This window comes from Gekko japonicus, unplaced genomic scaffold (genome assembly GCF_001447785.1).
Source record: "Gekko japonicus isolate JY-2015 unplaced genomic scaffold, Gekko_japonicus_V1.1 scaffold1360, whole genome shotgun sequence".
NCBI lineage: Eukaryota > Metazoa > Chordata > Lepidosauria > Squamata > Gekkonidae > Gekko > Gekko japonicus.
The window spans coordinates 285,246-313,075 of NW_015165281.1; the positions used below are offsets into that span (position 1 = coordinate 285,246).

The window sequence follows — 27,830 nt, forward strand, 5'->3', positions numbered from 1 at the left end:
CAAATAAAATGAATTTCAATAGAGAGAAGTGCAAAGTCCTACACTTAGGTATAAAAATTCAAAGGCACAGATATATAATGGGAGGGACTTGGCTTGACAGCAGCTCTTGTGAAAGGGAACTAGGTGTTCTGGTTGATCACAAGCGAAACATGTGCCTGCAGTGCGATGTGACTGCGAAGAAAGCTAATGCAATCTTAGGATGCATAAACAGAAGCATTGTGTCCAGATCACGGGAGGTGGTAGTTCCGCTCTATTCTTCTATGGTCAGGCCTCACCTGGAGTACTGTGTCCAGTTTTGGGCACCACATTTTAGGAAGGATGTTGACAAGCTCAAGCGTGTCCAGAAGAGGGCAACCAGGATGGTGGGAGGGTTGGAATCCAAGTCTTATGAGGAAAGGCTGAAAGAGTTGGGTATGTTTAGCCTGGGAAAGAGAAGTCTTAGAGGGGACATGATTGCAGTCTTCAAATATTTGAAGGGCTGTCATGTAGAAGATGGAGCAGATCTATTCTCTCTTGCTCCGGATTGCAAGACTAGATCTAATGGGTGGAAATGACAAGGGAGTCGTTACCGGCTAACTATCAGGAAAAACTTCCTAACTGTAAGAGTGGTTGAGCAGTGGAACAGACTACCTCGGGAGGTGGTGGATGCTCCTTCACTGGACGTTTTTAAGCGGAGGCTGGATGACCATCTTTCAGATATGTTGTAGGGCTGTCTTTCAGCTATGCTCCTGCAGAGTGCAGGGGGTTGGACTAGATGACCTGCAAGGTCCCTTCCAACTCTAACATTCTATGATTCTATGATCTGGCTGCCAAAACCAAAATAAGTCCTTGAGGTCTTAAGTGTCCACTATGCTAATAGGCCTTTGTTTTCTTCCCCAGTCATATGTGGAGCTTCATGAGCTGGTCATGGACAGGAACAGCGAACTGCGCTGGATGGAGGCCTCTCACTGGGTCAAGCTGGAGGAAGACTTTGAAGAATTGGGGCACTGGGGGAGGCCCCACCTCTCGTACCTGACTTTCCACAGCCTCATGGAAGTGCGCAGGGCTTTTACCAAAGGTGAGGGGAAAGGGTTGCTGGGAGCTTTTTGCATGTCTCACTTAGTACTGAGGAACACTCAATACAAATTGTAAACCACCCAATGAGGCCACGTGCAGGCAGTAATTTGACAGGACCGACAGAAAAGCTTACTCCCCTGTGGAACTTTTGTAGTTCAGACTCTCACCTTACACAAGTCCTATGCTCATTCTCCTCACCAAAGTCGCTTCTGCACTAGACATTTATCCTCGAATCTCTGTAATTCAAATTTTGTTAAGAATCTAGGTGCTTTCCTGCATTCTAGGGTTGCCAAATCTCCCTTACCTTCTCGGTGGGGGATCCCTGGCCATCTCCCGGTGCGCGCGTGTGCGAAGCGTGTGCGCGCGCGCCGCATCTACGTCACCCGGATGTGACGTCACATGCTGGGGCGGGGCCACAGCCATTTGAGGGGAAAACATAGAGTTTTCCCCTCAAATGGCTGTGGCCGCGCCCCAGCGTGTGATGTCACATCCGGGTGATGTGCACGCGGGGGTGGGGTTTCCCCCGGGCCCCGATTCCGCGGGGGCGGAAATTGGGGCTCGAAAGCGGGGGGGGGGAATCCGCCCCCCGGGGGCATTTGGCAGCCCTACTGCATTCTCATTTTCCTGGCTTGTAAATTCCTGTTTCTTTGTTTTTCTCTTTTCCACACGTGCTTTGCAGCCCTCTAGTGGTTGATTCGATGCTGGACATAAACCGGTGTAATATCAAATTGACCACTAGAGGGAGCAGAGCGTATTCAGTATGCACCCCCCCCCAAAACATGAACTTACAGGTGAGGAAAACGAGAATGCAGAAAAGCCCTAGACTAGATTATGTCCTTGGCAACTGGTAGAATTCCACCATTTTCCCCATTGTCATCACCTCTTTTTTTCCCCGACTTGATCTGCGGCAAGACTTGAAACATAAAAGGCAATTTCCATCTGGATTTCTCAGAGCCGTTGTCCCTTTACGTTTTCCTCCTTGCCTTCAGCTTCCAGCTTAGTATCTTCCGGATCAAAATGGCAGCCAGCTGCAGCATTCATGAGTCAATTGATAATGATCAGGATGGATCCCAACCAATGTTCCCGCTAAGCTGTGGAGTCTTGTGAGCAGAAATTCTACTTTGTGAGCTGCTGGCATTAAAGTTGTGAGCAAGCGATTTGGCCACTGCATAAATTAGTTTGCTCTGGAGCCATCCCTTCTTGAGCGAAGACAAAAATGTGTGAGCCAGAGGTTAAAAATGTGTGAGCTAGCTCACACTAACTCAGCTTAGAGGGAACACTGATCCCAACCATCTTTCCCGCTGGTGAAAGAGGAAGGAAGGGTCCCTTCTGACCTCCTCAAAAGACTATGCTGGAAACCGTGGGAACTACACGCACAAAAGCTATGAGGGACAGGGAATGTAGTGAGTCCCGAATCACAGGGACTACTGCAGATGCCTGGTCCACAATAGCCTGTTTGTCATCCACTACAGCAAGGGCCTTCTTGGTGGCTGCCCCTGCCTCTGGAACCAACTCTCTGAGGAGGTTTGTGCTGCTCAGGGCGGTGTACAACAGACACTAAAATCATGAACACTAGACAACAAATTAAAAATTCATAGATACTCCAGTAAAATTCCTAAAAGCAAAACAATTCAAACAGATGGCGGTCAAAGCCCAACAGAGATACCGTCGCTGTCCTCAAACAAACACAAGAACTCGTGGGCACTCCATGAAATTGCTGCGCGGTTGGGTTAGAACGGATAAAAGGAAGTCCTTCTTCACCCAAAGAGTGATTAACACATGGAATTCACTGCCACAGGAGGTGGCGGCGGCTACAAGCATGGACGGCTTCAAAAGGGAATTAGATAAGCATATGGAGCAGAGGTCCATCGGTGGCTATTAGCCACAAGGTATAGATAGGGGCTCTGGGGCAAGGGATGCTCTGTCTTCTTGGTGCTTGGGGGGGGGGTCAACAGTGGGAGGGCTTCTAATGTCCTGGCCCCACTGCTGGACCTCCTGATGACACTGGTATTTCTGGCCACTGTGTGATACAGAGTGTTGGACTGGATGGGCCTTTGGCCTGATCCAACATTGGCGTCTCTTATGTTCTTATAGGGAGCAGAGGTCCATCAGTGGCTATTAGCCACAAGGTATAGATAGGGGCTCCGGGGCAAGTGATGCTCTGTCTTCTTGGTGCTTGGGGGGGGGTCAACAGTGGGAGGGCTTCTAATGTCATGGCCCCACTGGTGGACCTCCTGATGGCACCTGGTATTTCTGGCCATGGTGTGATACAGAGTGTTGGACTGGATGGGCCTTTGGCCTGATCCAACATTGGCGTCTCTTATGTTCTTATGTAAACACCTGGCGGAACATCTCTGCCTTACAGGCTGGGGGAACTGTAACAAGTTCTGCAGGGCACGGATGTTATTCAGTAGAGAGTCCCACCAGATTGGGGCCCTGGTTGAGGACACCCAGGTATCTCTCGGGCCGGGAACAAGAAGCAAGTTCGTATCACCTGAGCGCAGTGCTCTTTGAGGGGTATTTCGGGAGCGGCAGCCCCAAGGATACGCGGGTCCCAGACTGTTGAAAGCACCGAACCCTTGAACCTGATCTGGTGTTCAGCTGATTCTGCAAGGCTGCCTTGTTTTGTGCAGCATTTAATTAACCCAGAATATGGGGTGGACTGCCAGTCCACCTTTCTTCCAGGGCTGAGGACTGGCTGAACTTTAATTCAAATGCGTTTGTTGTATCGATAGGTTTTATTATCTGTTAAAGTTTTAATGCTGTGTTCGTATATGCTGTGGAACAGTCACACCTTTTCTGCACACTCAGCTGAGAGCCAGTTTGGTGTAGTGGCTAGGAGTGCGGGCTCTGATCTGGGAGAGCCAGGGTTGATGCCTCACTCCTCCACATGCAGCTGCTGGTGTGACCTTGGGTCAGTCACATGTTCTCTTGGAGCTGTTCTCTCAAGGGCAGTTTTTGAGAGAGCTCTCTCAGCCCCACCTCCCTCACAGGGTGTCTGTTGTGGGGAGGGGAGGGGAAAGGAGGTTGTAAGCTGCTCTGAGACTCCTTCGGGTAGTGAAGGGCGGGGTATGAATCCAATCTCCCCTTCTTCTGTTGATTTTCTTAGCAGTTGATCCACAAATCATTGGAGTTGGCTTGGGCAGGGCTTTCCTGCACGCCTGCCCTCCCTGTGCATTTTCACACTTGTGGAGTCAGTTTATTTTCTTCTGCATGTGCCTCCCATCATGAGGATTTCCCAGGAATGGTGCTGTCCTCATTGGTGGCATCTGAGCACATACACACACACACACCTTTTCTAAAGCCCTAAAAATTTGATATAATGGAAAAGACCTATCTCTGAGGAAAGGAGATAGAGCCTTACCTTTTCAAAATGAAAGCTGGGAATTCAGAGAACCTGCTTAAACTATCATTACAACACGATCAATATATCAGTATTTTAGGACATTAAAGAAAACCCTGAAATCTTCAGGACAGGAGGGAAGGGATAGGGAATGGTTTCGTGATGAGGGGAGGAGCTGTGGCTTAATGGCAGGCAGAAGGGGCCCCGGTCCAATCCCCGGCATCTCCAGTTAAAAGGACCAGGCAGGAGGTGATGGGAAAGACCTTGGACAGCCCCTGCCAGTCTGAGTAGGAAATACTGACTTTGATGGACCAAGGGTCTGATTCGGTATAAGGCCGCTTCATGTGCTCATGTCTTCATGAGGATGACAGTCCAGTCACTGAAAAGGTGGGTGGGTGTGGGTGGGTGGGTGTGGGTGGGACAAAGAAAACCAACAGCAACATTCTGCATGAGGAAAAAGCCAAGTCAGAATTGGCTTCCTGCTCTGGCCTGCAGGCCCTGATCCACCCTGCCCTCCCAGGGGGTTCCCAGCTCCCTGGAGGGGATTCTCCTTTTACTCTCGAGTAGCCCATCGCTACCAGCTGATCAATTTAGGGATTTCCCACCGAGGGGATCAGGACCCTCAGCTTCTCTTCCCAGCTCAGAGGCCTCGCCTCTATGTCTCCTGCTAGCCCAGTGCCTGGCTACCGTGGGGAAAGTTTACTGCTTTGTGATATCCACTTGCCAACCCCCTCTCTGGAGCTCCCTTTAGAATAGCGTGTCCAAAACAGTTGGAGGTGTATGTGGTACAGAGAACCACTACCAGCATAAAAAGTTTAAAGTGTTCATTAAGAAGAAAGTCTTTATGAGCATATTTTAGCACAATGTCAGATCTGAGGAAGGAAGCACAAAAGAAATTGGTAAAAGCGCAAATCCTCTGTCCCTCTCTCTAAAACATGCCCTAACTAGATGTTAAAATTAGAACTGGTTCTTCTAGCTTAGGAAGTTACATTTTCTAAAGATGTCCCATTACCTCAAAGTTTGCTCTGACTACCCTGGACAAGCACATGTTCAATGGCTGCCTGCTTGCAGACCAGACTTCAACGTCCTCCTCAACCAAGCATCCCAAGGAAAAGAGCACAACTTCCTCTTGCAAGGCAGTTTTATTAACTCTTTGTCTCCATCCACTTGTTCCCGGTCAGCCCAGGTCAAGGCTTATTTTCCTGTTGTATCCAGGAAGCTGTTTCCTGAAGCCTATCTAGCATTTTATACCTCCAAACCTTGGCTCTCTGCCTGAAGAGGGGAGGGGGGAGAAGGGGGAAGTGAGTTTCCCATTGTCTCTAGGTAGCCCCATTAGCATTTCTTTAGAGGTGTGCCTGGAAAGCCATTGACAGATTTCCTCCCTCCCAGCCTGTATATTAAACAAAAACTTTTTTAAATGCCAGGTGGAGGCTTGCTGCTTGCCAGCCTCCCTCCAGGAGAAAATGCACTTCTTTGCACAGGGTGAAAGTGGTTTTAAATGAACCAGAAAAAAAAAAAACATGAGGGGAAAAGTAACTAACTAACTAAAGGCACAAAAATGTGTGTGGAAATTGGGGAACAAACCAACCTATATCGGGCCAGAACCTAAGGGGGAAAAACATGCAAAAAAGCCCTCTGGCAGTTAGAGGCATTATTCATTCCTGTTATCTGGAATCTCTGTCAGAAGATGCTAGAGAGTGAACCTGAGACTGAGTCCAGTAGCACCTTAAAAATTAACAACATTTGTGGCAGGGTATGAACTTTTGTGAGTCACTGCTCACTTCCTCAGATACATCTAGAATGGGAGTCCATCTGTCCTATTTATTGGAAAGTGGAGTGTTTTCAGATGCCGAATGACATTAGCAGGCATATGACAAGAGCAGGTGAATTGCAATAGCAGGCGTGATTGGATTGAGGTGAGCTATGCAGAGGGGTAATAGGCGTGGAGAAATCAGCATTGGTAACGAGACAGGAAACCTAGGTCTCGATTCAATCCAGGTGGACTCTTGCTCTTTTCTACTGCTACAGATAGACTAACACAGCTACCCATCTTGATCTGAACCTGAGATTATCAGTCATTACTATTCATCCTCCTCAATGGCTAATGGAAAGTGCATACATGGTGCTTTGATCCAGAACAAAAACGATGGTATGACAGGGAGTGGAAGACAACTGAATGAACTGTAACTAGTGGATACTTATGTTTTTACTGTCCAAACCAGGGATGGCCAGCTGGCATTCCACTACCCGTATCTGGCCTTCATACAATTCTTGCACCCCCTACTGGCTCTACCAAACTTTGTATTGTAAAAAAGTTTGCCCACCGCATCATTCATAAGGAAAAGATTTTTTTTTAAGTTAGAAGAAACATATTCCACACTTTGATGTTACACCTCCCTTTTAATATTTATATGTCATATGAAAAAGTACTTATTTTTATGTCATGCTGTAAAGCTTTTATGCCTTTTATGGCACCAATTTTATTATAGCAAATCTTAGTTATTGGAAGGTGGGGCAGTCGATGTTTGCGCCAATGCTCCCTCTAAGCTGAGGAGTCTTGTGAGCAGAAATTCTACTTCGTGAGCTACTGGCATTAAAGTTGTGAGCGAGCCATTTGGCTACTGCATAAGTTAGGTTGCCCTGGAGGTGTCCTTCCTGAGCTAAGAAAAAATGAGTGAGCCGGAGGCTAAAAAACTGTGAGCTAAAGCACACTAACTCAGCTTAGAGGGAACACTGCCTGGGACTACTGTCTGGAAAACAGTTTCTTTTTCAAAAATACAACATCTACATTTTTATATTTGTTATGTTATTGTCTAAGTTTAATACTACGTTGGCCTTCCCTTCTAGAAAGAGTGCTTTTGAGTTGCCTAGAACCAGTGGGCCTAGAACCAGTGGGCGTCCACCAGTGGGCCTCCTCGCTGCAATCTGGTAATGTTATACTGCAGTGAATAAGATCTTTATGGTTCGTCTGCGGCCCAGTTGTTCCCAGCTATTAGGACTGCTGAATGTGTAATCCGTTGCAATGCCTACCTTTTAGTTGTTTTAACTGTTTTCATTGTTCTGGTATTTATTCCTTTATCTGTTTTAATTATTGTGGTTTTGGGACCTGCTCCGAGCCCGCTTGCGGGAAAGGCGGGATATAAATTGAAATAAATCAATAAAACACACCAAAGCTTACCTGGAAAAGCTCCTAATATCCCCTCCTTGGTACCTTGTAGATGCTAGCTGGTGTTTCTTCTGAGTTGCCAGATGTTTAGCACAGACATTCATCTCTTCTTGCCTCTCTAGGAATTGTTCTTCTAGACCTTCCAGAAAGGAGTCTAGCTGGGGTTGCAAACCAGATACTCGACCACATGATCGATGACGGGCATCTCAAACCACAGGACCGAGAGGTGGTTTTAAGAACTCTTCTACTTCAACACAGGTATCAGTGATCTAACAATCTGACGTGTCCCTAGCTGGACATCTGGGGACTGGAGTCCATCTCGAATCTGGGCTGGGTTATGCAAACTGCACGTATCAAGCTAGGTGTGTGATGTCAGGGGGTGTGGCAAACTGCACGTATCAAGCTAGGTCAGTGATGTCAGGGGGTGTGACATATACAGGAAGGTATTCAGTAGTAGGATGAGGAACGGGGTGGGTGGGGGGGGAGGATGTGAAGGTGGACAAGGAGAGTCAGGCCAGGTACTTTATGATAGGGTACTTTGCCCCAGTGGCTCAGAGGTTAAGATAGGGGCTGCGGTGGCTCAGCGGTTAAGACGCTGAGCTGCAGACTGGAAGGTCTGTAGTTCGGCAGTTCAAGACCAGAGTGCTGCGTGATGGAGTGAGCTCCCGTCTCTGGCCCCAGCTCCTGCCAACCTAGCAGTTCAAAAGCAAGAAATTGCAAGTAGATAAATAGGTACGGCTGCAGTGGAAAGGGAACAGCGTTCCATGCACCTCACCATTTAGTCACGCCGGCCACATGACCACGGAAACATCTTCGGACAGCGCCGGCTCTTTGGCTTGGAAATGTAGATGAGCACTGCCCCCTAGAGTCGGATTCGAGTCGTTTTCGATCAAGGGAAACCTTTACCTTTACCTTGCTATAGTGACCAGACAAATGTCTAGTACTGGGGCTACTAGACTGACTTGGAAAGGCTCGTGAAAGGGCTTAGAGCTGCCAACCTCCAGGCGGCAGGTGGAAATCTCCTGGGATTACCACTCAGGGGTTATTTCCTGCAGGAGCGCACAGGAGCGGAGCTCTGGCAGTAAAGAGTCGAGGGGGTGGGCACATGCAACAAGCCCCACCCCCTGCTCCCAGCAGCCCTCAGTCTGAGCAAGAAGCAGAGCTCCCCCCAGCCCCCCCAGTCCAAAACAGTCCAGTGGCACCTTTAAGACCAAGTTTTATTCAGGTACAAGCTCTCCCTCCTCTATGAGGACAGATTTGCACGTTCCTTCCCCCCCCCAATAACTAGCAATCCAAAACAGTCCAGTGGAGCCTGAGCGGTGGGTGTTGCCTTCTGACACACTTCCGGTGATGTCAGGGGGTGTGGCATATGCAAATGAGTTGTGCTAATGAGTTATGCTAATGAGCTCCTGCACCTCTCTTTCTATGAAATGACCCCTGTTACCACTGATCTCCAGGTGACAGAGACAGGTGTAGAAAATGGCTGCTTTGGAAGGGGGACTCTAAGGCATTATACTCTACTGAAGTCCCTCCCCTCCCCTCCCCAAACCCCACCCACTTCAAGGCTCCACCCCCAAATCTCCAGGTATTTCCCAACCCTGAGATGGCAACCCTGCTTTGGCTGAATGTAGAAGCCAGTCAGTGAATGTATGTAAGAGTAGGGCATATTCATCCTCTGCTCGAGGAGGAGATAGAATATGTGGCAGAGAAGTGGGAGGCAGAATGATTTTCCTTTCAGAAGTTCACACGCTTTGTCAGAGAAAAAGAAAGCCAGAATAAGAGGACTTGTTAAAATAACTTAATTATTATTCAAGGGGAAAAAAAGACAGTTCTGAAATAATTCGATATTTAACCATCCAGAAAATACAAAGATATCAAAATCATAAATATTCTCAGACAATATGTTGTTGACACAGAGAGTACTCCATCCTTCTGTGTTATACCTCTGAGGATGCCGGTCACGCAGCTAATTGGTGAAACGTCAGGCAAAAGGTCAGGCATCTCACAATGCCAAGACCACGGCCATACAACCCGTAAAATCTACAACAACTAATATTCTCAGACACTTAAGAAAAGTTTTAGACAACAGTCTAATATTTAAAAAGTTGGTGGGAATTCTCATTGTTTTTATTGTGAGATGGAGGATTTTGAGGGAGGGCGGATGTCACTGTTATTTCTGAGAGAAAATCTTGGAATAAACCCAGGTTCTCTGAAGGTTGTGGGGTTGCCATGATGAAGAGTCGCCATATGTCCAGGGCTTTTTTTGTAGAAAAAGCCCAGCAGGAACTCATTAGCATAATAGGCCACACCCAACAGCAGAAACTTGTTAGCATATTAGGCCACACCCCAACAGTGCAGCTCATTAGCCTATTAGGCCAAACCCCATGCCTTCCCTTGGCTAAACCGATCTTTCCAGGGGGGCCCCTGGCCCGCCCACCTCGGAGTCACGGGGGGGGGGTTTGCTCTCCAGGCCTCCCCTCTGTAGCCACGCACACAGAGGTTTTGGCTGTAGTGGGCATGGCCAACTCTGAAGCCAGACGGAACTCCGTTCCTGTGCGTTCCTGCCCCAAAATAGCCCTGCGTATGTCCATCTTCAGAAGAGCACTAGCAATTTCCACCAATTCCTCTCTGACTGTGTAGTTCCACAGGATCTGTTGACATTGGCTGACTCCAAGAACAAAAATTTGGGAGACTCAGTGGGCCACTGTGGGAGAAGGTAATCTTACTTTGCGAGGTCTGTAGTTCCTTGGATGCATGCCAATGACAGTGAAGTGGAAAAGATCAAGAGTCCTGTGACACCTTAAAGACTAACAAAAGTTGTGACACTTTCCATGGGGACAGATCAAGTTGGGCTACTGTTATATCGCGGCAAGTTGTGAATTTGGTGATGTTCCCTTATTGAACTGTTTAGTTATTTTCCCCTGGTCCCTTAGGCGAAAAGCATGTGCTGTAGTTTAGTTTCACTTTCCCCTGTTCATGGCTGTTAGTTTTGTGTTTCTAGCAGAAGCCTGGAAAGGTCCTGCATTGTTGTAATAAACCTGCAATTGTTCTGGCATGCCGTGCTTGTGAAATTATTACAGTTACCGTGTTAGTCTGTCTGTAGCAGTAGCAACTTGAAGACTAACAAAATGTGTGGCACTTTCCATGGAGATAGATCAAGATCGGTAGCCCTGTTAGTCTGTCTGTAACAGTAGAAAAGAGCAAGAGTCCAGTAGCACCTTAAAGACCAACATTTGTGGCAGTGTATGAGATTTCGTGAGTCAGTGCTCACTTTCTTCAAATGGCTGAATTGCAACTTATAATGAAGCCAAAGACAATGCATCCTCCTGGACTGAATCAAGACCTAGGTTTCCTGTCTCATTAACAATGTTGACTTCTCCATGCCTACTACCCCTCTATATATCTCACCTCCAGTCATTTACCTGCTATTGTCATTTACCTGCTACTGTCATTTGGCATCTGAAATCACTCCACTCTCCAAGCTATAAGGACAGATGGACTCACATTCTAGCCATATCTGAAGAAGTGAGCAGTGACTCACGAAAGCTTCTCCCCTGCCACAAATGTTGTTAGTCTTTAAGGTGCTACTGTACTCTTGTTCTTTTCTACTGCTACAGACAGGCTTAACACGGCTACCCAACTTGATCTACTGGCAGTGAAGAATTTATTAATATTAATGTTATTATTTATTAATATTAATTATTTGTAGGATGCATTCTTGCTCTGAAGTCTTAGCCATTGTTTCCCCCCCTCTCCTGCTTTTGTTCCTATCTCCATCCCATATCTCTCCCTCCCCCACACACTTGTACAGTCACCCTGATGAGTCGGCTTCGCTGGGCACATTGTCCCCTGGGCAGTTGCAACAGACCGACAGCAAAGATGCAGAGACAACCCAGCCGCTTTTGGAAGAGCACCTTTCCATCGAGATGAAGACCCTTCCCCCCAGCTCAGAGCAGGTAAAGCAGCAGGTAAAGCCCTGTTATTCTAATCTGGGATCCCTAAACCTTTTGAGCCTGCAGGCACCTTTGGCGTTCTGACACAAGATGGTGGGCGCAGCCACAAAACAGTTGCCACGAAATGGCTGCTGCAGGAGCAGTCGCCAAAATTACCTTTGGTCCAGGCCCGTAGCTAACGTGGGGCCCATGGGGCCCACCCCCTCGCTGTTTTATGGGCCCCTCCCCCGACCTTCAGCTCCCCCTCCCTCCCTACGGCCCCCTCACCCCCTGATCGATCTGAGCTGGCATCTCCCTGTTTGAGCTCATCTGAGATGAGATGAGTCTTTTTAGGACCCAGCAGCAACTGGTGGTTGACGGAATCACACACACATGGGTCGAACTGCCGCAGTTAGCTCCTCCTGTTGGATTTTCTGTGCCAGGCTTCGGAAAGGATAGTCGGCTCGGGGAAGGAGTGAGGGAGGAAACTTGATCCCTACTCTCCTTTTTTTTTTTAAACACGGCAGCTTTCCTAGACCTTTTAGTGCCTATTAACACTGGGATTCTGGCTCGCCTCAGAGGAAGGCTCTAGTGGGGGGCTGTGTGGGTGCACACCAAGCAGACCCCCCCTTGCCCTGGAGCCTTTGATGTAATTAGCTGGTGCCCCCCCCCAAGGCCCCCTCCCCCCCAAATCCCTAGCTACGGGGCTGCCTTGGTCACACAGTGAAGATCCTTGTGCTGTGGCGGCAACTGCTGTCAAAGCAACGTCTCTAAAAACCTGTACAGCCAATCACATCTCCCGTGGTCGGTCAGAAGCCTTGTTGAGCAAAACCCCACCCACTTTCTAAAAACACCTGGCAGGCAACAGGAAAGGAGTCGGCAGAACACATGGCGCCCAGGGGCTCCATGTTGGGGACCCCTGTGCTTTATCTTCTGCAAAGGGCAACCTCTAGTCGCAGCCTGGTTCTAACACATAGTAGCCACGGGCCTTGAATGGTGTCAGGCAAACATACAAACAAGCAGTGACAAGAACTTCATGCACACCCAGTTATGTCATATAATAAAGCATGTTCTGATGAGAAATGAGAAATGAGATGTTGTACAGGATTAGCCCACCCAAGCCAGTCCAGGGATGGGCGGGAATCTTGTACTTTTACAGTACATTAAACAACAACCCACGAGATGGTCTAAACCCTCTCTGGTTTCAGAACAATATGCCACCAGAACCTCTACATTAGTTCCCCCCAACCTGAGAGTAGAGGTTCAAACTCTCAGTTGGTATCTGGAATTTAACACATTAGCAACACATTAGTATATGATGAGCATTTAGGCCACAAGATTTAGCCTTGGAATGCGGGTACAACATCAGAGACCATTTAACAATCAGAATAATTTTTATTCAATACAGAGCATAGCACAGACTACCAGAGATTATAAAATAACAAGCCAAGGCGATTTGCCTTAACTACACAGTAAAAGATACATATTTACCAAGTTCAGGAGCATCCAAACAGTCCACGGGATTTTGAAGGCAAAATCTATCTTTGCACTCCATGTGCTTTAAGTCACAAAGCAGTCCTTTGTCTCTTCAAAGGACAGCATTTCCAGGTGCAATCAACAAGCAGCCAGAACAAGAGCAAGAAGAGAAGAGACTCTCTCTCATTGGGATTGAACAATTATAGCCCAATTCCATTCATGATCAGCTGTGGCCATGCAGCCAATCACGAGTGGACAGGGGATGTGCCCAATTGTTGGTTGTCAAGGCTACGTGTGGGGATAGGCTAGAAGTTTGGGAACTCCTTCTGCAGTCAGGTGACCCAGCTTCTAGCTACTTCATTTAGTACGTGACTTGTCGCATGCGAGGCACAGGCAGGGGCCATCAGGTCTGCCTCTTCCCTTAGAGGTGTGAAAGAATGTGTGGTTATATGGCATGGTTATACAGTTTCTCTGGCCAAACGGACAGGCCATTTGGCTTCAACAGGAAACAAGACACAGCATGTTATCAGAAAGACAGCACAGGAGAAGGCATGGACTTTTAGAAATCAATATTTCTATACAGATGTGTACTTCGCATATCACTGAGTCCCTACAAGACGCGAGTGTCCTTGTGTCTACCATGGGGACGTCACTGCCATTTTATAGCCTAAAAATGCTATTGGGACAGATGTTCTTGTGTCCCCCCACCTGTGCCTTTTCAAGCAACAAAACAGCTGTGTGGGGGGGGGACAAAAGGCTGTGAAAGTACCTTGGGGAATTAACCTTCTGTAATTCCTCTTGCCGCAGGAACAGCCGAGACGCCATGGTTTTAAGAAGCCGCTTTTAGAGAAGATCTTACCTGACTCAGAAGCCACGTTGGTCCTTGTCGGTAAGCGTGTGGTCACTGTGGGTGGATGTCCTGTCCGAGGAAGGGGTGGAGAGAGCCCGTAACTCAGTAGCAGTGAAGAAGAAGAGGAGGAGATTGGATTTATACCCCGCACTTTACTACCTGAAGGAGTCTCAGAGCAGCTTACAATCTCCTTTCCCCTCCCCTCCCTACAACAGACCCCCTGTGAGGTAGGGGGGGCTGAGAGAACTGCCCTTGAGAGAACAGCTCTGAAAGAATTTGTGACTGACCCAAGGTCACGCCAGCAGGTGCAAGTGGAGGAGTGGGGAATCAAACCCGGTTCTCCCAGATTAGAGGCCGCGCTCCTAACCACTACACCAAACTGGCTGTTGTGCACCTCCAACTGCATGCATGAGGTCCAAGGTTCAGTCCCTGAACCCTCCCATTCAGAGCATTACAGTTGGCAGGGCTGGCAAAGATCCCTAGGTGAGACTAATAAATTCCTAGAAATTGATTAAAACAGGTAGCCCCGACAAAGAGATTCGCCTAGCTATCAGCTCTGAATGTCCTAAGCTTTAAGAGTCGGATATTTGGACTATTTCTTTTAACCTTATTTATGTGTACACCATAATAAATATTTTATAACAATCTATTTGTTAGCTTGACCCTCTTAGAATACGGCTACATTTTGAGTTGAGTTTCCATCCCCCCCCCCTTTTTTTCTCGGTTAGAGGCACAGCTGAGGATAAGAGAATGGTTTAAAACAGTCTTACAATATAGGCACTGGAGACAAAAAAAAGCATGGAGTCAGTTTGGTGTCACGGTTAAGTGTGCGGACTCTAATCTAGGAGAACTGAGTTTGGTTCCCCACTCCTCCTCGTGCAGCTGCTGGGTGACCTTGGGTCAGCCACAGTTGTCTCAGAGCTGTTCTCTCAAGAGCAGTTCTCTCAGAGCTCTCTCAGCCCCACCTACCTCACAGGGTGTCTGTTGTGGGGAGAGGAAGAGAAGGAGATTGTAAGGCGCTCTGAGACTCCCAGTGAAGAGCGGAGTATAAATCCAATATCTTCTTCTCCTACTTCTCACTGCCTCCTGTTGGTACAACTATACAATTTAACACTGCAGAAGTAAACAGGAGTCTTGCAGCACCTTAAAGATTAAGGAGTTTATTCCAGCATACGTTTTCATAGACTGGAGACTCCCCTCACTGTGACAACAACAAACACTGTGACATGAGCAACTAGAACATTTAGTAAAGATTATGTTGTATAATGAATCAAACTTTACAAAATTACAAGGAAAGCCCATCATACTCAATGAGCACCCGGATATAAACTCATTTCATCCCAGTTTTCCTCAGGAGTAATCCTATTGTATAGCAAGGTATCAGCCTCTTGATACAGTTCAATGTCTGTTAGGAGCAAACCAATGCTTAACGTAAGAGAGAGATCTTGGAGTCGTAGTAGTTAACTCAATGAAAATGTCAAGACAGTGTGCGACGGCAATAAAAAAGGCCAACACTGTGCTGGGGATTATTAGGAAGGGAATTGAAAACAGATCAGCCAGTATCATAATGCCCCTGTATAAATCGATGGTACATCCTTATTTGGAGTACTGTGTACAGTTCTGGTCACCACACCTCAAAAAGGATATTATAGCATTGGAAAAAGTGCAGAAAAGGGCAACTAGAACGATAAAAGGGTTGGAACACTTTCCCTATGAAGGAAGGTTAAAGCGCTTGGGGCTCTTTAGCTTGGAGAAACGACGGCTGAGGGGTGACATGATCGAGGTTTATAAGATTATGCATGGGATAGAGCAGGTCAAGAAAGAAGTACTTTTCTCCCTTTCTCACAATACAAGAACTCGTGGGCACTCCATGAAATTGCTGAGCAGTCGGGTTAGAACAGATAAAAGGAAGTAGTTCTTCGCCAAAAGAGTGATTAACATATGGAATTCACTGCCACAGGAGGTGGCGGCGGCTACAAGCATGGACAGCTTCAAGAGGGAACTGGATAAACATATGGAGCAGAGGTCCATCGCCACAAGGTATAGATAGGGACTCTGGGGCAAGTGATGCTCTGTCATCTTGGTGCTTGGGGGGGTCAACAGTGGGATGGCTTCTAATGTCCTGGCCCCACTGGTGGACCTCCTGATGGCACTGGTATTTCTGGCCACTGTGTGACACAGAGTGTTGGGCTGGATGGGCCTTTGGCCTGATCCAACATTGGCATCTCTTATGTTCTTATGTTCTTTATTTTCTGCACTTTATCCTAGAAAAAAATCCATGGTATTTTAAATTAAAAGAAACATAGAGCTGAATGGAATACTCTTATTATTTTATATTATTAATTTATAAATTCTTAGCTTAATTATTTAATTTTTTTAATTTTATAGAACTTACTTCCGGTTCCATTTTGAGTGGAAGTACTTCTTCACCCAAAGTACTTTTCTCCCTTTCTCACAATACAAGAACTCATGGAAACTCCATGAAATTGCTGAGCAGTCGGGTTAGAACAGATAAAAGGAAGTACTTCTTCACCCAAAGAGTGATTAACACTTGGAATTCACTGCCACAGGAAGTGGTAGCGGCTACAAGCATGGACAGCTTCAAAAGGGAATTAGATAAGCATATGGAGCAGAGGTCCATCAGTGGCTATTAGCCACAAGGTATAGATAGGGACTCTGGGGCAAGTGATGCTCTGTCATCTTGGTGCTTTGGGGGGGGGTCAACAGTGGGAGGGCTTCTAATGTCCTGGCCCCACTGGTGGACCTCCTGAGGGCACCTGGTATTTCTGGCCACTGTGTGACACAGAGTGTTGGACTGGATGGGCCTTTGGCCTGATCCAACATTGGCATCTCTTATGTTCTTATGTTCTTATGAGTGTTAGTATTAGGAGCAAGCCAGTCTTACCTCTTTAACTAGGTCACAAGCCTCCTATATTATGCTGGCTGAAATGCTCTCCATGAAAACACTGCAATTTTTTTTCATGCTCTTAGGCAGGGAACACCCTCTTGGATCCTGAAAAGAAATGCTTTGGCTTTAGAGTTGCCAACAGACCTGGAGAAAAGCGCCCTGTCCTTTTAATAGAGGTGTAATCAATGGGAAAAAGCAGCTGAGGTTTTTCCACGGTGAATAACATCACCTGGTCAAGATCAACCCATGAAGCCTCTGCTAGTGGGACAGGACCAGTGTTCCCTCTGAGCTGAGTTAGGGTGAGCTAGATCACAGTTTTTTAGCCTCCAGCTCACACATTTTTGCCTTCGCTCGGGAAGGATGGCTCCAGAGCAAATTGATAGCCAAATGGCTCGCTCACAACTTTAATGGCAGTAGCTCACAAAGCAGAATTTTTGCTCACAAGACTCCATGGCTTAGAGCAGGGGTGGCCAAACTTGCTCACTGTAAGAGCCACATAGAATAAACGCCAGATGTTTGAGAGCCGCAAGACAGGAACAAATGGCACACACACATTTTTAAATTTAAAATATGCAAATTTGATTTTTCCTAACATTAAATTAAACGACCAGAAATAAAAACAAAAGGGGTAGAAACAGATATTGATTTATTTGACCACTGATATCTATTTGTTTGCTAATTTGTTTGTCTAAGAGAGAAAGAAAAAAAGAGAACAGTAGAAAGAATGAATGAAAGAGGTGGAGAGAGAGAGAGAGAGAGAGAGAATGCAAATAGATGGGAGGGAGGGAGGGAGGAAGAGCATGCCTCCCCTTCGCTTCCCCAGCCGCCCTGCCGGGAGCTGCACAATTTGTGTGACAGAGCCGCATGTGGCTCCCGAGACACAGTTTGGCCACCCCCGGCTTAGAGGGAGCATTGGACAGGACAGGACCAGTGTTCCCTCTAAGCTGAGTTAGTGTGAGCTAGCTCACAGGTTTTTAGCCTCCGGCTCACACATTTTTGTCTCCGCTCAGGAAGGATGGCTGAGTATGCAAGTATTGCATTAGTATATGCTGAGTATTGCATTAGTATGAAAACTAATTTATGCAGCAGCCAAATCGCTCGCTCAGAACTTTAATGCCAGGAGCTCACAAAGTAGAATTTTTGGCCACAAGACTCCACAGTTTAGAGGGAACATTGGACAGGACATTTATTTCTTCTGGCATCTCGGTCACCTGTTTTTCTATCTGGCTTATTCCGACTCGATTGCAAATGGGGCTCACTTTGCTGGTCTTCCTTTCTCTTCCCTCTTTCCCGTGCTGTCCTTTTGCCGCTCCTCAGTTCTCCCTGCTTCTCGCCCGTGCTCTGCCGCTCCCCTTCCCTTTCTGTCTCTCTCTCTCTCTCCCTACGCCAAGGACCTTAAATGATGCCCCCCCCCCAATCCTCATCCATCCTCCCTCCAGGCTGCACCTCCCTCCTGGACCGCCCCACTCTGGCTTTCGTACGCCTGAAGGATGCTGTGGAGATGGACGCCATCTTGGAGGTCTCTGTGCCCGTCAGGTTCCTTTTTGTGGTCTTGGGCCCAGATCCCCACTACACCACCTATCATGAGATCGGGAGAGCCATCGCAACAGTGATGTCCGAACGGGTAAGATGAAATCTTCTTGGCCTCCAGTTGCCTAAGAGAGCCATAGAATCGCTTTCTTTAAAAGTTCCTAAGGAGGAATCGCCCTGACCTGGATAGCCCACGATAGCCCAATCTCGTCATATCTTAGAAGCTAAGCAGGGTCGGCCTTGGTTAGTATTTGGATGGGAGACCACCCAGGAAGTCCAGGATCTCTACACAGAGCCAGGCAATGGCAAACGGCCCCTGAATGTATCTTGCCTTGAAAACCCTCTGGGGTAAGGTTGCCAGCGCTCGGTTGGGAAGTTCCTGGAGATTTGGCGGGGCAGAGCCTGGGGAAGGCAGGGTTTGGGGAGGGGAGGGACTTCCCTCCGTGGGGTATAATGCCACGGAGTCCACCTTCCAAAGCAGCCATTTTCTCCAGGGGAACTTTCAATCTCTGTTGTCTAGAGACCAGTTGTCATTCCTGTAGATCTCCAGTCACCACCTGGAGGTTGGCAACCTTACTGTAGGTCACCATCCGTCAGCTGTGAATTGACAGCAAAAGAAGGGGGGGGGAGGATTGGCAGGGTCCCACTCCCAAATACGAGTAGGTGAACCGGGTGAGTAGAGTTCGTCTTGCAGTTTCTGAAATTGCCACAGCTTAACTTCAGGGGTGGCACAGCAATGTATGAAAACAAGCAGACAATGCATGTGCCCAAATTTTAACACCGATAATCAAATGAATTTAATAATAGTAAGACAGATAAAGTACTACTCAGAACAAGTTTTTCCATAAACAACAGGTAGAGATTCACAGGTAAAGTTGATCCCAGGTAGAAATTCACAGGTGGGGTTTTCCCACAAACAATCTGTAATAAATTCAAAAAAGTCCTCGAACTGTATAGATGTGGTCGTGTCTCTGCCAGCTGACTCGACGGACCCCCCCCCCCCGGTTCTAAATCCATTTCAGTAATTTTCAATAACTGGCTCTCAGAAGCACTCTGCAAATTGAAGCACCCTTCCCCATTAACATTTTGGTCTGTTTAGAAATCTATTGCCTTTAACTAGTCAATGATGAGAACAGAAGTGAAGGGTCATAAAAGGATGTTCCAAATGTTTGTATGTGTCCTATGAACTGCTGTCTCATCATGTATCTCATTATGTATTGTCATCATGTATGTCTTGTTTAAGGTAACATATCTATGACTTTTTGCTTTGTTTAGAATTTCTGTGGTCCTAGTCCGATTACAATGATGTCTCATACTACTGATTGCTTTGATTTACGCTACTTTGCATTGCATTGACAATGATGCCTCATGCTATTGAACAAAGTTTGAGTCCAGTGGCACCTTTAAGACTAAGTTTTACTCAAGGTATATGCTTTCGTGTGCATACCTGTAGTGTATCAAGCCTGACAAGTCCGGACTTGCCCAGGGACAAACGCAGAGCTTCATGACTAAAGACAATGGAGTAAGAGGATCGGGAGGCTAGGTTCCTGGCCGAGTAGCCTATGGGACTCTCGGCCACTGTAAATAACCTATTGGGAAGTGGGGGTGTGTTTTGGGTGGCGGTTTCTCGGGGGATATAAGCTGGCCTGCGAGCCGGCCAAGGTGTCTTGTTCCTGACTGAATAAAGTACGCTTTGCTGAATCACTCTCCGTCTGCGTACTTTTCAATACCCTTCCTGGCAACTAATCCCCCCACCCTCTCTCTACCTATATGTAACGGTTGAGGACGTCTGTTTCATTGTATCTGAAGAAATGTGCATGCACACGAAAGCTTATACCTAGAATTAAACTCTGTTGGTCTTACAGGTGTGCATGCACACAAAGGCTTATACCCAGAATTGAACTCTGTTGGTCTTACAGGTGTGCATGCACACAAAGGCTTATACCCAGAATTGAACTCTGTTGGTCTTAAAGGTGTGCATGCACATGAAGGCTTATACCCAGAATTAAACTCTGTTGGTCTTAAAGGTGTGCATGCACACGAAGGCTTATACCCAGAATTAAACTCTGTTGGTCTTAAAGGTGTGCATGCACATGAAGGCTTATACCTAGAATTAAACTCTGTTGGTCTTAAAGGTGTGCATGCACACGAAGGCTTATACCCAGAATTAAACTCTGTTGGTCTTACAGATGTGCATGCACACAAAGGCTTATACCCAGAATTGAACTCTGTTGGTCTTACAGATGTGCATGCACACAAAGGCTTACACCCAGAATTGAACTCTGTTGGTCTTAAAGGCGCCACTGGACTCAAACTTTGTTCTGCTGCTTCAGACCAACACGGCTGCCCCCACCTGAATCTAGCCTCATGCTATTGATTGCTTTGACTTACACTACGTCTCCATAAGAAAGGCCCACTATAAATAAGTAAAATAAAAAAAAGTTATCATGCTTTATTCTTAACACTTGAAAGGTGCAAGCAAAGAGCACGGGAAGTTCCTGTGAAATGGAACCTCCTCCCCTGAGACAACCTTCCTCTCTGAGTCTTGATGTCCCCCTTCCGTCCTGGCCAGGTGTTCCGCCATGACTGCTACTTGGCCGAGGAGCGGCAAGAGCTGGTGAAGGGTCTGGAGGAGTTCCTGGACTGTTGCATCGTCGTTCCACCTTGTGAGATCGCAAATGAACAGCTCTTCAAGACGCTGTTGCCCATCCAGAAGGACCTCTTGCGGAAGAGATACCTCCCCCCAGAGAAGAAGCCAGAGCTGATAAAGGAACTGGGTATGGTTCAGTGTGGGAGGACCCCTTAGATAGATCCTGCAAGAAGCTTTGCCTACTGTGACTACCAGCCTTCGAGGATGGGAAGGCCACAGTAGCAAATTTGGGGAGGTTGCAGAACTCGAGGTTCAGGATGGACAAAAGGAATACATCTTTACATAGAGAGTGGTTCAAGTGTGGAATTCGCTGCCAGAGGATGTAGTGATGGCCACAGGAATTAACAGCTTGAAAGGGGGAGTAGGGAACTGCCACATTCAGAGACACTAATCCTCTGAATCCCAGAGCCAAGAGGCAACATCGGGGGAAGGCCTCAGCCTTCTATGCCCTGTTGTTGGCCCTCCAGAGGAACTGGTTGGCCACTGTGTGAGACAAGATGCTGGACTACATGGACCACTGGTCTGATCCAGCAGGGCTCTTCTGATGTTTTTATGAAGGCCTTGGCCTCTCTGCCCTGTTGTTGGCCCTCCAGAGGAACTGGTTGGCCCCTGTGTGAGAGAGGATGCTGGACTAGATGGACCCCTGGTCTGATCCAGCAGGGCTCTTCTTAGGTTCTTATCAGGAGAAGGCTTCAATCTCTATGCTCTGTTGTTGGCCAATGTTCCCTCTAAGCTGCGGAGTCTGGTGAGCAAAAATTCTACTTTGTGAGCTACTGGCATTAAAGTTGTGAGCGAGCGATTTGGCTACTGCATAACTTAGTTTGCTCTGGAGCCATCCTTCCTGAGCTAGGACAAAAATGTATGAGCCGGAGGCTAAGAAACTGTGAGCTAGCTCACACTAACTCAGCTTAGAGGGAACACTGTTGTTGGCCCTCCAGAGGAACTGGCTGGCCCCTGTGTGAGACGGGAGGCTGGACTAGATGGACCCTCACTGGTCTGATCCAGCAGGGCTCTTCTGATGTTCTTATGAAGGCCTTGGCCTCTCTGCCCTGTTGTTGGCCCTCCAGAGGATGCTGGACTAGATGGACCCTCACTGGTCTGACCCAGCAGGGCTCTTCTTAGGCTCTTATGACTCCTACTGAGGAGCCACAGCCCCGGCCGCTAAGTCAGGGATGTCTTGCACTCACCCAGAAGTAACTGTCCATGTTTTGTGATGTTGCACTTATACTGTACAACTTCTGACATTAGAATTGCCCGCTCTGGGCTGGGAAATTCCTGGGGGTTTGCGGGTGGAGCCTGGAGAAGGCCGAGCTTGGAGAAGGGAGGGAGCTCAGCCGCAGAGTCCACCCTCCAGTGCCGCAGAGTCTAGCCTGCTCCCTTGGAACTGTAGTACTCTGGAGATCTCCAGGCCCCGCCTGGATTTAGCAACCGTATCAGTATCGGGTAGGGAGTTCAGCATAATGGCGGCTGTCAGTTGACCTCTGTGACTTGTTATGCCTGCGAGACGTTTCTGGACTTGCTCTAACAACCAGAGTTGCCTCGGCCTGGGTGCATTTTAAGAGGACTCATAGGAAGTGGGATGGACTAGACAGCCGCTGACAGCCGCAGAGGATACCCAGGGACATCCCAGAAGTCGCTTCGCTTCTGCAGTGTTGCCAGATCTCTTGCATCTGGGACTGTCAGCTCTCCCTTAGGAAATACCTGGAGATTTTGGGGGTGGAGCCTGGGGAGGGGGGGTTGGGAGGGGCCTCAGCAGGGGAGAATGTCAATAGAGTCCACTTTCCACTGACCTCTGACATCAGGAGATCAGCTGTAATACTGGGAGATCTCCAGGGCCCACCTGGAGGATGGCAACCCTAATGCATCCTTAGTGGGAGAACAGGATTTCAGAAGGTGAGCCCTCAGTGCCCTGCCGCGATGTGCCAAAAAGAAAGGGTAGTAGCAGTTGTTTATTGCGGTCTTTAGACCAGCATACAGTTTAGTCGAACATAAGAAAAGGTAAAGGTTCCCCTTGCTCGAGAGCCAGTAGCATCCGACTCTCGGGTTGCAGTGCTCATCTCTGTTTCCAAGCCGAAGAGCCAGCGCTGTCCGAAGACTTCTCCGCGGTCATGCGGCCGGCGTGACTAAACGCCGAGGCACATGGAACGCTGTTACCTTCCCACCGAAGCGGTACCTATTTATCTACTTGCAGTTTCTTGCTTTCAAACTGCTAGGTTGGCAGGAGCTGGGGCCAGAGACGGGAGCTCACTCCATCTTGTGGCACTCGGGTCTCGAACTGCTGAGCTACCGACCTTCCGGTCTGCAGCTCAGCGTCTTAACCTCTGATCTACCGCGGCCCATAGTTGAACATAAAGTACAACAACAACAACAATAATAAAGAATTCAAGAGCTTTTAAGGTGCAGTTCCCATAATTTGAGAATTAATGCATGTAATTTAGCAATTTGACATGTAATCTTAGAATTATGGTCAGATAAAAGCCATTGATGCCTTGCTTTATTTGTGTTTACATGGCCGGGGATCATATCAAGTAACAGAGTAATAATTCCAAGTCAACCCTGCAGAGTGGACAACTAAAGAACATGTGTTCTACAGACTCAACCTCCCCTAAGGAACAAGAGCATAACCCTTCTGGATAGGACACTAGAAGCCCTCCATGCACTAGACATGGTCATCTAGATATGGTCATCACTGCCACAGGAGGTGGTGGCAGCTACAAGCATGGACGGCTTCAAGAGGGAATTAGATAAACATATGGAGCAGAGGTCCATCAGTGGCTATTAGCCACAAGGTATAAATAGAGACTCCGGGGCGATGCTCTGTATTCTTGGTGCTTGGGGGGGGAGCAACAGTGGGAGGGCTTCTAGTGTCCTGGCCCGACTGATGGACCTCCTGATGGCACCTGGTATTTTTGGCCGCAGCGACCTCCACTGCGACCCCACACTTTCCCCTATCTGGACTCCCCTCTTGCAATGAGTGCGATTTGGTCTCCCCCCCGGCAACCGTCATTATGCGCATGCGCAGTTATGCACATGATAGCCCTTGTGCATGCGCAAATGATTTTTTTTTAAAAAAAAAAATTCCCACGTCACCACTTGGGTGCGGCTGTCTGAACTCATCGCGCAAGTCAAGAGGAATGTGTGACCCGTTTTCATCCGATAAAAAAAATCACGGATAAACCGACAGCGGGAGGTCAGTGTGATTGCAGCCTCACTGCTCACTCCTTCAGATAGCCATAACTCATGAAAGCTCCTCCCCTGCCATGAATTTGGCTCATTTGTACGGTGCTCCTGGACTCTGGCTCTTTTCTACTGCTACAGACGGACTAACACGGTGACCCATCTGGATCTGTCCTTCCCTCAAGTCCATCCTGTGTTCTTCTGTTTTGTGCAGAGCAACAGCTGCAAGCGGAGGCCCTCCCGCCAAAAGAGGACGACGACCCGTTACGCAGGACCGGCAGGCCTTTCGGGGGGCTGGTGAAGGACATAAAACGGCGGTACCCCAAATACCTCAGCGACATCAAGGACGCCCTCAATGCCCAGTGCCTGGCCGCTGTCATCTTTATTTATTTTGCCGCCCTTTCTCCTGCCATCACCTTTGGGGGCCTTTTGGGTAAGAGAGAGAGGAGCTACGGTGGTCACACAAGCTGGTCTTTGGTGGAACCAAATCTGCTGCAACCAGGGTTGCCAGCTCCGGGTTGGGAAACACCTGGAGACTTTGGGGGTGGAACCTGAAGGGGGCGGGGTCTGGGGAGGGGAGGGACTTCAATGGGGTGTGACGCCACAGAGTCCACCTTCCCAAGCCGCCATTTTTTCCAGACGAACTGATCTCTGTCCCCTGGAGATCAGTTGTAATCCCAGGAGATCTCCAGCCACCCCTTGGAGGTCTGCAGCCCTAGCCAGGACTCTTAGAAGGGTCGCGGACTCTCACTAGGTGGGCCCCCCAGCTCCTGTACCAACAACATGTGTATCCTCTCTAAAACGTAGGGTTGCCAGCCTCCAGGTGGGGCCTGGGGATCTCCCACTTTTACACTTGATCTCCAGCTGACAGAGATCAGCTCCCCCTGGAGAAAATGGCTGCTTTGAACCCTGGAGAAAATGGGTGCTTTGAAGGGTGGGCTCTATGTGGCATGGTACCACGCTGAGGCCCCTCCCTTCCCCAAACCCCGCCCTCTCCTGAATCCACCCCCAAAGTCTCCAGGTATTTTCCAACCCAGACCTGGCAACCTTACTAAAACTTGAGTACTACTCTGCACTTGAATAGAGGATACTCATACATCCTGTGTATAACAGCAGGGTGGCGAAACCACTTAGCGGTGGAGAAGTTTCCTCTTCATCATAAGATCAGAAATTCTGGCTCCTTCTCTTCCTGTTGAGCAGCTGACTTCCTGACAAACTCCAGCAGCTCATTGACTCTCATGCGTGGGGTGTTAACGGTGGGTTTGAAATAGGGTTGCCAGGTCTTGGTTGGAAAATACCATGAGACAGGGCTATTTTTGGGCAGGAACGCACAGGAACGGAGTTCCAGCTGTCTCCCGAGTTGGCCACGCCCAGCAGGGACTCATTAGCATAATAGGCCACACCCAACAGCAGGAACTCATTAGGATTGGCTACATTAGGGGTGTGTGGCCTAACATGCAAAGGAGTTCCTGCTAGAAAAAGAGGCCCTGGGTTTTGACCACAAACAAGGTAAACAGAATAAGAAGCAAAAGGTGGGTGTGGCTGGATGAGCACACTTCTGGTAACATGGGGGTGCGGCCTAATGTGCTAATGAGCTGTGCTGTCAGGGGTGTGGCCTAATGTGCTAATGAGTTCCTGCCGTTGGGTGTGGCCTATTATGCTAATGAGTGACTGCTGGGCTTTTTCTACAAAAAGAGCACTGCCGGAGACTTTGGGGGTGGCTCCAGGAGAGGGCGGGGTTTGGGGAGGGGAGGGGCCTCGGCCTGGTCCAATGCCACATAGAGTCCACCCTCCAAAGCAGCCATTTTCTCCAGGGGAGCTGCTTTGACAACTAAAGTGGGAGCTCTCCGGACCCCACCTGGAGGCTGGCAAGTCTAGCTTGAAATCTGGAAATGGTGGAACCTGCTGCCCTAGAGTATGCTTTGAGATGAGAGATCATTCCTTCCCAGCTCAAGAGATTTAACTCGTAGAGACAAGGTTGCGGAGAGGGATAACATTTCAAGAACTACAAGAATGGGTTTTGAAAGAGACCTTTCTTCCTGAAAAGCATTTATCTGCTTGCTTTACAGAAGGCCGGGTGTCTTTTTGGTAATTTAGGCAGGGGACAGACGTGGATTTGAAACAGGAGGTGGTTTTCATGGCGTGGGCCCGCCTTCCTTTTGCTTCCAGCACATAATTTGTTTGTATGTTTGTAGCGTGACAAAGAGAGTGGCGGAGAGGGAAGGGGAAGGATTTCCCCCCTACCTTCTGCTTGGAGGAGTTAGATTATAGTTTCAGACTCTAAAACTTCATGTCATGCATGACCTCATGATAAGCAGAGGTCATTTCGGGGGGATCGCGGGGGATCGCAGTTCCCCTGGGTGAGGTACAGGGGGTGGGGCACATGACGAAGCCCCGCCCCTTGCTTCCGGCCGCCCCGCTTCCGGCCCTCATTCAGCCAGGAGGAGGCAGGAGAAGAGGGAAGCTCCCCTGGAGAAAATGGCTGCTTTGTATATATAAAAAAAATCATATGGTACCCAAAAAGAGCGAGAATTAAGCGAAAAACCCTACAGGATAGTAAAGAAAGAGGAGGGTTGGATTGTCCGATTGGAAATTATATTACCAGGCATCAGCCTTGAGCTGGATTAAGGACTGGATCAATTTCAATAATATCAGAAACTTGAAACTAGAAGGCCATGATCTGAAAATGGGATGGCACGCCTACTTGTGGTATGGCAAAGATAGAGTGCATTACAACTTTAAGCATCATATTTTAAGAGGAGCCCTGATGTGGGTGTGGAATGGAATTAGAGAAAAACACTATGATAAAGTGCCAAGATGGGTGTCACCATTGGAAGCTTTTGTTAAACCATCACTCGTCAAGGCAGGTAACAGAGAAAGCTATAACACTTTGCTAGATAAGAACAATAAATTAAAATCAAAAGAGAGGCTACTATCCCAACATGGGATTGATCTATCCTGGTGGGAAATAACACAACTAAACTCTAGGTATTCGATGGACGTGAGAATAGGATTTGAAGGGGGTAATTCGCAGCTAGATAAAATCTGGGCGTCAACCAATGATAAGATGACCCAGAAGCTGTATAAATTATTATTAAATGAACGGAGCCAAATAGAGGTCCCTAATAAGGTAATGGAAAGCTGGGTAAAAGATATTGGGCATAACATAACGGTAGAAAGCTGGAAAAAAACCTGGAAAGCGTTAAACTACACAAGAAGTACGAATTATAAGGAAAATATATATAAAGTATACCACAGATGGTACTGGTCTCCAGAAAGGTTAGCTAAATGTAACCCGTCTCTCCCCAGAAACTGCTGGAAATGCAATAATAATGTCGGTACTTTCTTTCATATGTGGTGGCGATGTACAAAAGTACAGGACTATTGGAAGATGATACAAAGAATAATCTTGGGAATAACTAGTGTTAAAATTGATCTGACTTCGGAAATTGTACTACTGAATATGTTACCGGTTAATTACAAGTTAAAAGATAAATATATGATCATATATATACTCACTTCTGCAAGAATGCTGTTAGCTAGGTTTTGGAATCAAGAGTATATCCCTAAACAAGAAGAATTAATACATAAAATACTTGATTTGGCAGAGATGGACAAATTAAGCCTTATCCTTCAAATGCTGTTAGCTAGGTTTTGGAATCAAGAGTATATCCCTAAACAAGAAGAATTAATACATAAAATACTTGATTTGGCAGAGATGGACAAATTAAGCCTTATCCTT

General features: G+C 47.7%; 1 protein-coding gene across 1 annotated transcript in view; it reads left to right on the top strand.

Moving 5' to 3' along the window:
- SLC4A1 (solute carrier family 4 (anion exchanger), member 1 (Diego blood group)) overlaps positions 1 to 27,830 on the top strand; it is a 138,090-nt gene that overhangs the window by 68,063 nt on the left and 42,197 nt on the right. The window contains exons 4-10 of the mRNA XM_015410312.1: positions 880 to 1,057; positions 7,688 to 7,823; positions 11,377 to 11,521; positions 13,781 to 13,862; positions 18,171 to 18,355; positions 20,834 to 21,038; positions 24,303 to 24,521. Coding sequence (XP_015265798.1) covers positions 880 to 1,057; positions 7,688 to 7,823; positions 11,377 to 11,521; positions 13,781 to 13,862; positions 18,171 to 18,355; positions 20,834 to 21,038; positions 24,303 to 24,521 — 1,150 coding nt within the window. The remainder of the gene's footprint in view (positions 1 to 879; positions 1,058 to 7,687; positions 7,824 to 11,376; positions 11,522 to 13,780; positions 13,863 to 18,170; positions 18,356 to 20,833; positions 21,039 to 24,302; positions 24,522 to 27,830) is intronic.